Source organism: Pocillopora verrucosa, chromosome 6, assembly GCF_036669915.1.
Source record: "Pocillopora verrucosa isolate sample1 chromosome 6, ASM3666991v2, whole genome shotgun sequence".
Lineage (NCBI taxonomy): Eukaryota > Metazoa > Cnidaria > Anthozoa > Scleractinia > Pocilloporidae > Pocillopora > Pocillopora verrucosa.
Window position 1 is genome coordinate 4,461,541 of NC_089317.1, and position 10,207 is coordinate 4,471,747.

At 38.2% G+C, this 10,207-nt stretch overlaps 1 protein-coding gene across 1 annotated transcript; it reads left to right on the forward strand.

Annotated features, from left to right (window-relative positions):
- Positions 1 to 1,270: 1,270 nt before the first annotated feature.
- On the forward strand, positions 1,271 to 9,512 carry LOC131780712 (uncharacterized). The gene is made up of 5 exons (XM_059097318.2): positions 1,271 to 1,281; positions 1,984 to 2,091; positions 5,137 to 5,978; positions 6,619 to 7,719; positions 9,119 to 9,512. Exons 3-5 carry the CDS (start codon positions 5,160 to 5,162, stop codon positions 9,374 to 9,376), a joined length of 2,178 nt encoding a protein of 725 aa, XP_058953301.2. The 5' UTR covers positions 1,271 to 1,281; positions 1,984 to 2,091; positions 5,137 to 5,159; the 3' UTR covers positions 9,377 to 9,512.
- Positions 9,513 to 10,207: the final 695 nt, after the last annotated feature.

The following is a 10,207-nucleotide window of genomic DNA, read 5'->3' on the forward strand; positions in this document are numbered from 1 at the left end:
AACAAGCCCTTGCGGAATCACAATCACTTCAAATAAATAAAATAAAATGGGTGTTAATTAGGTCTGAAAGAGTATTTACTCAAGTCAGTTTTTTTCAATTTCACGATAAGCCAGAGGCGGTTTTTTTCCCCTAAAGCTGAAAAAATATCATTGAATTCTTGTTAGCACATAATTTAAACACATTCATTTGAAAATTTAAATAATGGCATCTGAGAATAACGAAGTATTTAAGCAAGACAAGTTTGTCTGTTACCTTGGTGTCAAAATGGTAAAATTTGAAAGCTGAGCCTCGATACTGTTTACAAAACCAACAATACATAAAAGGAAGTCTAAAAGACTTTGAATGAATGAGCGAGACTCTATTAAAACTAAAACTGGTTTGATTCTTTCAAGATAAAGCAGCTATTGTGAGAAAAGCGTTAAGATCCACCAGAGGCTTCGTTTTGTTTGTATACTGACTATCGGTGATAAAGGTCTTTTGAATTTGACTAAAATGGATATGTGAAGCAGAATACAGTCGACTCCTTCTCGAAGGTCACTCACTTAGGCGACCAAAATGTTTTTCAACAGAGCGCTTTTCGATAGAAAGTCCTAAAACAAAAATCAAAGTAATAATAAACGGTCAATCATAAGAGAGGAAATATCAATTTCGATATCAAGCGGAATTTTGATGTTTGAGCAGAGTCTTTGGCAGAATTTGCGATATTTACGAGCTGTACTGGCAGGCAGAATTTACCATTTTGTTCAATCAGACGGTAACAAGACCCCCCCTTCCAGGGGTACCCATGTCCTGTCAAAGCAAAAACAAAAAACCCCGCTGGGTCTGAATGAAAGAGACAACGGGTCATATCAATCATTTTACCAAAAGCGCTATGACATATCAGTCTATGTGGGATTTTCCTATCCAAAAATAACTTTGTCAATAACTTTTAAGACTCGAAGAAAAGATAATTATCGTCCCGCTGGTGTTCCAAAATCTACCGTGCACTGTTTAAAAACCCCCTGTTTTTTTCTGGCAAAAAAAAAAAATTCAACGAACAAGACAGGTCTTAGTGAATTTAACTTAGGTAGGACTGTAAAAACACTACAAGTCCTCTTCTCCAGAACTCATACTCATGTTAAGTGGTTACGCTATTGTAGTTTAAATTTATTTCCTTCTATGGCAGGGAACACAAGACCTTGGACATAATGAAATATTAATTTTTACGGTGTAAGACTTTATATGCAATATAGAGCAGGTCTACAGACAGTCGAATTTCTTCTAAGGAAAGTTCAGGGACGGTAAGTATTCGAACAAAACATGATTGTGTTTATTTTTCTGTGGTCAAAACTCTCCATTGTTTCACTTTCCAAGGTCTCATAGTTGGATTGCAGCTTTTGTCTCAACGCCCATTTAAGTGCCCCCCAGCTTAAAAGACTAGGACATGACAAAGTTAACAAAACCAAGAGCGAACATAGCTGTTTATTAATAAACAATAATGACAATAACGAAAATTTCAAGAAACCAATTTTACTAATTTTTCAAAAAGAGAGACACAAGCAAAGGTGAAAGAGCACGAAGTAGACTGCATCAAACAACGAATGATAAATGTAATGATTACTTGGTTAAATTGGGGAAATTACCCTCAGGGAATTGATACTAAGATTAGCCCTGAGAGTTTTCGAGCAGAATATAAGAATCGGGTTTTTGTGAGGCCGAGTTAAGCCCCGGTGGGATACGTTCTATTTGCCATCGAGAGCTGTAGTACCAAAGCTATCTTGAACAAGGCGAAATTTTGGGCTGGAAAATTTTTCGTAAATTTAATCTCATTTATCCCTTTCAAATTACCATGACAGTTTAGATTTAGTAATAACACAAAAGTGGCTTACATGGATGAAATATTTTACCAAAAAGTCTAAAATGAATTAAAACTGAATGCGTCGGGCCTGCACAAATGTTAGACAACATATTTAATACTGATATTCACATTTCTTTGCTTACAGGGAGAAGAAAAAAGTTTTCAAAGATCCTATCGCTTAAACGAAAATATTTTTGGAGTGGTCAACTTCATTCCCTTGCGAGACCTGAGGTGTTAGCTCTTCGAACAACAGGTAACAGGTTACAGCCCAAATTTGAGTTGACTCATTTTTAATTTAACAGTGGAATATGTCGGCTATTTTCCCGCCCTAAAGCTCTTCAAAAGGAACAAACTCACAGTTTGAGCATTTTGGTAAAAGTCGGAATTATTCAAGGTCGCAATTAAAATGATGATTTCTGGGTTTTATTCTCTGTGACCTTAACTAGTTAAGCGATTTTGTTTATTGTGTGCCTGCGATTTTCTTACTGTGACTATAAACATTGTCCATAATTACAGTTCGTTAAGGTGTAAAAATGAGCTATTTACAGCGAAAAAATATACCAGACACTAGGTAATTATGAGTCAGTCGATTATTTATCTTGATGATGACTTGGTGTCGAAAACGTTTGGTTTTATACTTTTTAAATATATTTTTGCCTTGTAAATAGCTCTCGATAAACATGGCTTCAATCAACTTTCTTTGGCTCGAACGAGTCTCAGTTTTAAGCATTTTTACAATTCTAAAGCATCCGTGTTTTGCTGCAATAACTTTCATGGTCTTAAAGCAAATTTAAGTCAAAAATTTAGACGACAAGCGTAAGCTTAAATCGAGATCGCACGCAGTACTGTTTTATGCTGTCATATCGTTAGCTTACGAACTCGATATTGTACTTGAGCAAAAACCCTAAGCAATCTTCATGACCTAAACTTTATTTTATATCCCAAAGACACCAAAACCGAAACACATTTTAAAGCTGTTGTGTTAAACACGGTTTGAAATTTCTTTTATTATTTAAGCTGCTTGGCCTCGTGATGTTTGTCGACTTCAAATTTAGTACAAGTTAGTGTTTAAGTGAATTATATGGAAAGTTTTAGTTTTTAGTTTTCAGTTCTCTGTTTCTGATTGTCATTCAGTTAACCCTGGTTTAACTAAATATATCTTTGGCGTAGATGGGTATTAAACAGAAAAAAAAACTTCAGAAAATTTGAAAACATTTCGGTAAAAGCGTAATTTGTATGCTGTAGCTGCTTTTTTTACGGGGAAGGCCTAAGTCTCATTTATGTGAATGGGTACCATGCGAAACCATACTGATTTTCATTTTAAGAAAATGACTGAAAATAGTTAAGAATACGTGAAGACAATTCTTCAAAATTAATGAACGTTCATTTTTAAAAGCCTGGTCCTTGTTCTGTAATTTTTTAAAAAAATGAAAGTCTTTGAGGAGGTGTCTGCTTTGTAACAGAACCATACTTATCCGCAGTTCAAATACGACTTTCATATATTCACAGCCGTTCAGAACCATACTCATTCATAGTCGTTTCCAGGAAAATAGAAAATGTATATGGAAAGAATGAGGAATACATGAAAAACATTCTACACAAAAATTATCAAGGTTCATTTTAAAAGCCTTATCCTAGTCGAGCATTTTTAAAGAAAACTCAAGTCTTTGAAGAGTTATCTGCTTGGTAACAGGGTAATATTCATCTATAGCTTTCATCGCGCCAGCGAAGTCAATTTAACCACCGACCTAACAGAAACACAGCTGTATACATATGGAGTTCGTTCAGCATTTTAGCAAGATACACCTGATTTTTTCTTCCTTTTGTATTTTTTAAAATATATTTTCAAATAATAAAGTTGAATAATGAAAATCAAAGTAAGGCTCACATTGAGAACACCCAACATGTTAATACAGTTGGTTGACAACTGCTTATGAGTTGAAAGGTGCCAGCTTAAAAATAAAGAAGGCGAAGGCTTTGTGAAGCAAATCTCACAAAACTAAATAAATATTTCTTCTATCAGTCTTACACGAGACTTATTCCTAAGTCATCTTTGTAAATTTAGGCCATAATTCGGCTTTTTAACCAGAAGGTAAGGTAGTTCTAACTTAAAAAACCACAGATATTTAGATGTACGACAAAAAATGTTTGAATGCATGGATCTACACCAGTTTATTATTTTTTTTCACAAAGTTGTGGTATGCGAATGGTTACTCATGAATGGTGTAAAACGATAAAATTTAAAATATTTGACACAGTCAGTTAAGTCAAGAATCAATTTCCCCTAAAACTAAGAAACGCCTGGTGCTTTGAGTTTGACCGCGTTACTCACATCACGCCTGCTATGTACCAATACTGACTGGTTACCTTTAAAAGTATCGAGTAATTTTGATCAAATAGAACGATTTTCAGGCCATTGCGACGTGTCATATCTTTGAACTTACCAAAGAGACGACAAAAATGAACCATTTGCCGTGCGGCGCCAGCGCTTCAGAACGGCTAAGCCAGTCATTTAACAGCTGAGAGCAATTTGTGCAATTTCAAGAAAGCACCTAAAAGTCATCTTTTTAGCTAGGCTCGCCAACAACGATTTCCTTTGCACTGATTTTGATATAAATATATTTTTTTCTCTTCCTGTTGCTCATATTAACTCAAAATATCTTTTTAAAAAGTTCTTCGATTTCAAATGTATAAGAAAGTACCAAAACTGTCTTTTTTGTCAGCGGCTCGTCTTAAGATTTTCTCTAGTGTTATTTAAACAAAGATCTTTTAAAAGCTCTTCGATTTTAATCTTTACATAAATACACTATATCATATTGGATGTATTTTGCGCTGTGTAAGTATTGGTAATAACATGATTTGGAGTGCAATTTGGTGTTTAGTAAGCACGAGCAAATTTTTTAAAGACAATGAAATTGCACGAACCCGTTGGGCGAGTGCAAATTTTAGTCTTTGAAATATTTACAAGTGCTTATTTACACCAAATTACACGAGAAATCATTTTGTTACTTATCAAAGATTTACATGAAAAAAGCGTCGCAGAGAGTCGAGACATAAAATTTTGATGGCGCACCCGCGCTATTTGTAACTTACACTCGTGTTACAAAAAAAATGTACTCGATTTCAGCCATTCAGTCGCGTGTACTTTTTTTTATATATATTGTTAACAATGTTATTATTAGTATCTCACTCAGATTATTGGTTTTGGACAGGAAAAAAATATTGCTAAAAATTCAAGAAAGCTACATAACGCTGTATTGATGAAAGTAACTCAGTATAATCATGAATTTCTTCGTAGGCACCACCTTTCATTTAAATAAAATGGAAGTCTTTATGCTCATTGCAATCTACGCTGTATTACCCATGTGTGTAAGCAGCACCATTTATTACGTGGACGCTGGAACTAAAGGCAGTGACTCGAATACCGGACAAACCACCGACAAACCATTCAAAACCATTCGCACGTGCATCAATGCACTGAGCTCCGCAGGAGACGAGTGTCATATCCGTGCGGGGCGCTATCACGAGCCACAATTCCCTATAGCTAATAAAAAGGGCAGCTTGTCCCAACCTATAATCATACGGGGGTATGGAACTGAGAATCCTGTCATCGACGGAACAATTCCATTGAAGCCACGTGGAAGTTCGTCGTGGGTGCGAGCAAGCGATGGAATCTATAGCGCCCAAATCAATCAGGAAATCTGGCAGCTTTTCGTTGGCGAAGAAATGATGACGAACGCACGCTGGCCAAACGCCTTGTGGTCGGACAAGACTGTATTTAAAAATAGCCATTGGGCGAAGTCTGCTTCGAGCTCAACCCGCGGAACAATGGTTGATAATGGTGTTAAAGACTTGGCTGGAAGTAGATTAAACGTAACAGGAGCAATGGCAGTTCTGAATATCGGAAGTTTCAATACTTTTACTGCTAAGGTCGAAAGTCACGTGCCTGGAAGAAGTTCCTTTACATATAAAGACACTTTTGGAAGTATAAAGTTCAAGCCGGCCAGTAACCAGTACTTTTTAGAGGACAAGCTCGAGTTCCTTGACAATGATGGCGAGTGGTTTTTTAATCAAAGCACGAAAACTGTCTATGTGAAGACCCCGGATGGAGCGACCCCCGCGGGGAGAATTCGTGGAAAGGTAAATTATTGATCTAATACTTAATCAAGCATGACTTGCCTATATAACTTAAAAAAGGAACTGGGAAGTTTCTGTCCAGCCTTGGCTGTATGACTTCTTATTACACTGGAAAAAAAAGCATTACTTTTTTTTTTAACAGAAGTGGCGAATTGCACCTTGAATTATTGTGAGTCTCGCAAAATTGTCCTCTCGATCTCGAAATCTAGTCAGCTGTCTGTGACAAGTCGCCGTGTTTTGTATTTCTTGTGAGTTTCTTAAAGATTAGGAATTGTTTTAGAGTTGAAGAAGCCGGTGCAGATCCACGAATTTTTGGTCGAAAGTCTGATTTTCTAGTCTTAAAACACATAACCTTTTCCAATTATAATAATAATTATCAAAATTCATTTCAGTGTCAAACGTATTTAGCTGTACGGGTAAAAGCTAAATGAGGAAACTAGAGTCTAAATGAGCCAGTTGGTGTTTCTAGACAATTGTTTGAAAATCAACTAAGATACGAAGAAATTCTCCTATTTTGACTGACGAAAGGGTTATATACTTCGACGAACTGAATATCTCTGGTATTATTTTTGCATTTCCAACAGGATAAATATGTATCATACGCGAGTACGTAAAAGTCGTCATTCTGTTTTCTTCGTTCCAGGTGCAGACCTATGCTTTCACTATTTCAAACTGCGAATATCTGCAATTCAAACAACTGACGTTTTTTGGCACCACTTTCAAAACGCTCCCAACGAGCAGACGGAGAGTTATTGGGAACCTAACGTTTGACTCGATCAATTTCAACTTCCCTTCATATTCCAAGCGCATGCTCGGTGTTACTGATCCTCCACTCTGGACATTCATCCGAGCATCTCGAAGGCGCAGCTTCGAGTTGATAAACAGCACTTTCTATGGGACTGATGGACTCGCTCTTGAGTACTATGGTGATGGAGTGCTGCTAAAGAATAATTTATTCGAGTACAATGATTGGTCTGTTACCCTCAAACAAACCCAGAATGGTGGATTCGGAACGGTGATATCACGGGGACCCAACGATAACTTTACTCGTAACACTTTGCGTTATAATGGCGCTGCGCATGGATATCGTCCGAACGGACCCAACCCCTTGGTGGAGCTCAACCACATTCACCACCAGTGCTGGGGAAACCTGCAGCACGATGGAGCGGGTATCCAGTTCCAGATCCCTTCGCAAACCAACGCTACTTGTCAGAAGAATTGGGTGCACACGAGTCCAAAACCTGGACTGCGTTTTGATGCAGCGAAACCACCTCGAGTTGGCACAAATGGTACCATGAAAGAGAATGTCATTTGGAAATGCGGTGGTATCATCGTTAAGGGTAACTATCATCATGTACTGAACAACCTTCTCTTCCACAAAGGAACTGGGGCGAGCCCTGCTCCAGGCTGCACCTTGTGTGTTCGAAAGTACTTCCCTTCAAGGCCTTTGGTTGAGATGAACCAGAAAACTGTGATCCGGCAGAATGCGGCAGATGTTGCAAACGGTGGCAGGAGTTCATGGCCTCTACCGGGTATTGTGACAAAGAACGTGATAGGACCTGTACGACCGGAAGTCATGGACGCAGATAATTTAGACTTCCGGCCCCGTGTAACCTCCAAATACAACGCGGATAGCGTCGGACCCTACAGGTATGATCCCAGAAACAGATTTTATTGGATTCCGGGGCGACAGCTCTACAAGGCTGATACCCCTGTGCCCCCGAATGGAAGTACCACTGTCAAGGTAGGATCAAAACTTCTCCCGAAATATTTGTATTAGGGCAAGTTTTGCACTTGGAGAATGATTGCAAAGCTTTTTCCAAACTGTATCTTTAATTGGTGTTCAATTCTTTCGATACACTTTCCACCAATCAGATGCAAAATTTAAGCTGATAATGGCCTAGATATCTGGTGTTCTCTGAGTTTTAAAAATTTTCCTTTTCATTGATTTTTTAGTTGTGAACATTGCACGCTTGGTTTTACGACAATCGAAAGAACACCTAAATATAAGAAACTGTCAAAAATCGAGTAAGACACAAGAATAAAAGGATGTAAAAGAGAACGAATAAAAAAAAAGCGTCATCCTTTTCTATGCGGCAGATGATGGAATCAGCTTAGTGTTAAGTTTTAAAAGTCTCTGACCTAGTAAGTCGGTGAAAAAGTTGCTGAAAAGCGTTAGCCCTTAATTAATCAGAGCGAATAGCGAACGGCCAAGAATCGAAACCTCAGCTTAAGAATTCTTTACAGTGGCCAATTTACATTATTGTTAAAACTAAATAATTCTTTTAATACCTCAGCACCACACTTTTCCTAGAAACTTATTCCTTTCATCGAAAAAAAATATGAAACGAGTCGACCGATAGACATATTGATGGACTGTTGGCCTAAACTAGCTCAAACATCATGCGCAAACGGTAGGCACCAAGAGTCTGATTAAGAAATTTTATTTCGGGCGGCTGCCACTCTTTTCTTAATACTTTTAAAGAGACCTCTTTTACCTGTAAGTACACGCTCTTAAACATCCTACGGGTTGGCGTGCGTGGGCTTACGGACAACTGGCCTTGGCAGATTAAACGTATTTTTAAAACTAAAACCCGAACGAGTCGTCCTGTTGGGGACTCTAAACAAGGTCATTTATAAATAGAGAGGGCGATGACCGTCCGAGAGTTACATCTAATTATAACGGTCAAGGACAAATCACTCAAAAGCAAAACTGTACGTGTGGTCTTTCGTCACATGACAAAACAAGGCTCTCAAGACACGCACATGGACTTCAAGGTAATCTTACAAGCCTGAACAATTCCCAAACGCTGAGCCAGAACACTCCTAATTTTAGCAGTTCATTGTGAACAATCACAAAACAAGGCCAGGGATAAAATTACTCAAAAACCAATAAAATTTATGGCCAAAATTGCACAATCAATCTCAAGTAATCGAAACAGGCTTGTCACATTCGACTGATGAATCTGTTCAGTGATAACTTCGATTCTACTCTGGTTGTTAGATCTTCACTCATTATATCACCGATAAAAGTAATTTTCAGGACTAGTCCTATTCACGCAGCCACATCAAACAATCGTCTACTACTCCAGGACTCAAACCACAAATTGTTAAGCGTAATTCCTTCTTTTCTTCCCTCTCAGTTCGACAGAGATGCAGTGATGTGGCTTAACGCATACAAAGCCTCCATCCATCATGTGTACTTTGGTACAGACAGGGCCAACGTCACCAGTGCAACACCGGCTTCAGCTGAGCACAAGGAGAGAATCATCGATAATGGTAACGTGCATTACCTTACTGAAAGTCTTTTAAAAGGATCTACATACTATTGGCGGGTTGATGCTGTGATTACTGCCGCGACTACTCATAAGGGAGACGTATGGACTTTTCAAACCGAGTGAGAACAGATCAGAACACTGGTGGAAAGGATGACCTCATCGTGATTCTCACCCAGACGCTGTGTAATTCAGTATATATTTAATCGTTTTTATTTGTGATTAAATTTAAGGTGGATATGAAAGTATTAAACAGGACTTCAAAAGGTGATTTTTCTTGAGGCCTTCGTGTTCATGATTTGGAAGAAAGGCTCGCGTAAGAGATTATAAATTTCTACAGAAACTTTTGTAGTGGGAAGAAGCGAGTCGCTGGGGAATGCAAGAACGGGCCGAATGATCCCCAAGAGTGACTACCATCTCCCCACAACATCACCCTTAAATCCGACAAAAAGGTCACGAGAATAACAGAAATGACCACAAACTAAAAACCTCTTGATTGTTAAAGAAATTCTCCTTGCCAACACACTAAGATACGTGTAGAGCACAGCCTGGAAAATGCGCATACGAATGTTAACCCCTAAGAGTGACCAGCTTCTAATTTCTCCTCACAATATCACCCTGAATTAAACATCAAGGTCACGAGAATCAAGGAAATGATCTATAGCTGAAAAAGCTCCTGATCGTTGAATAAATTCTCCTTGTCAGCGCTCCAGGAATTGTACGGAGAACAGTGCGGAGAAAATACATACTGATGGGTCAAGAGATCACGTTCGGTCCATGCACCTAAACAGCCAAAATGGCAGTCCTCGACAAACCTTATCAGAGGCACTTTGATATTCTTTTATTGTACAAAGATTCTGTGGTTGAGCAATACCAATCTTTTACCTTCGTGATATTTCTCGGGAGGAAAATATATTACATTATTTTACTTGGCTAGGCAAGGAATTCATTACTATA

Excerpts from the sequence above, each read along its gene's own strand:
- LOC131780712 (XM_059097318.2), top strand. The coding sequence starts at position 5,160 with ATGGAAGTCTTTATGCTCATTGCAATCTACGCTGTATTACCCATGTGT. Across the intron at positions 5,979-6,618 it reads CGGGGAGAATTCGTGGAAAG|GTGCAGACCTATGCTTTCAC; the intron begins GTAAATTATTGA and ends TCTTCGTTCCAG. Across the intron at positions 7,720-9,118 it reads ATGGAAGTACCACTGTCAAG|TTCGACAGAGATGCAGTGAT; the intron begins GTAGGATCAAAA and ends CTTCCCTCTCAG.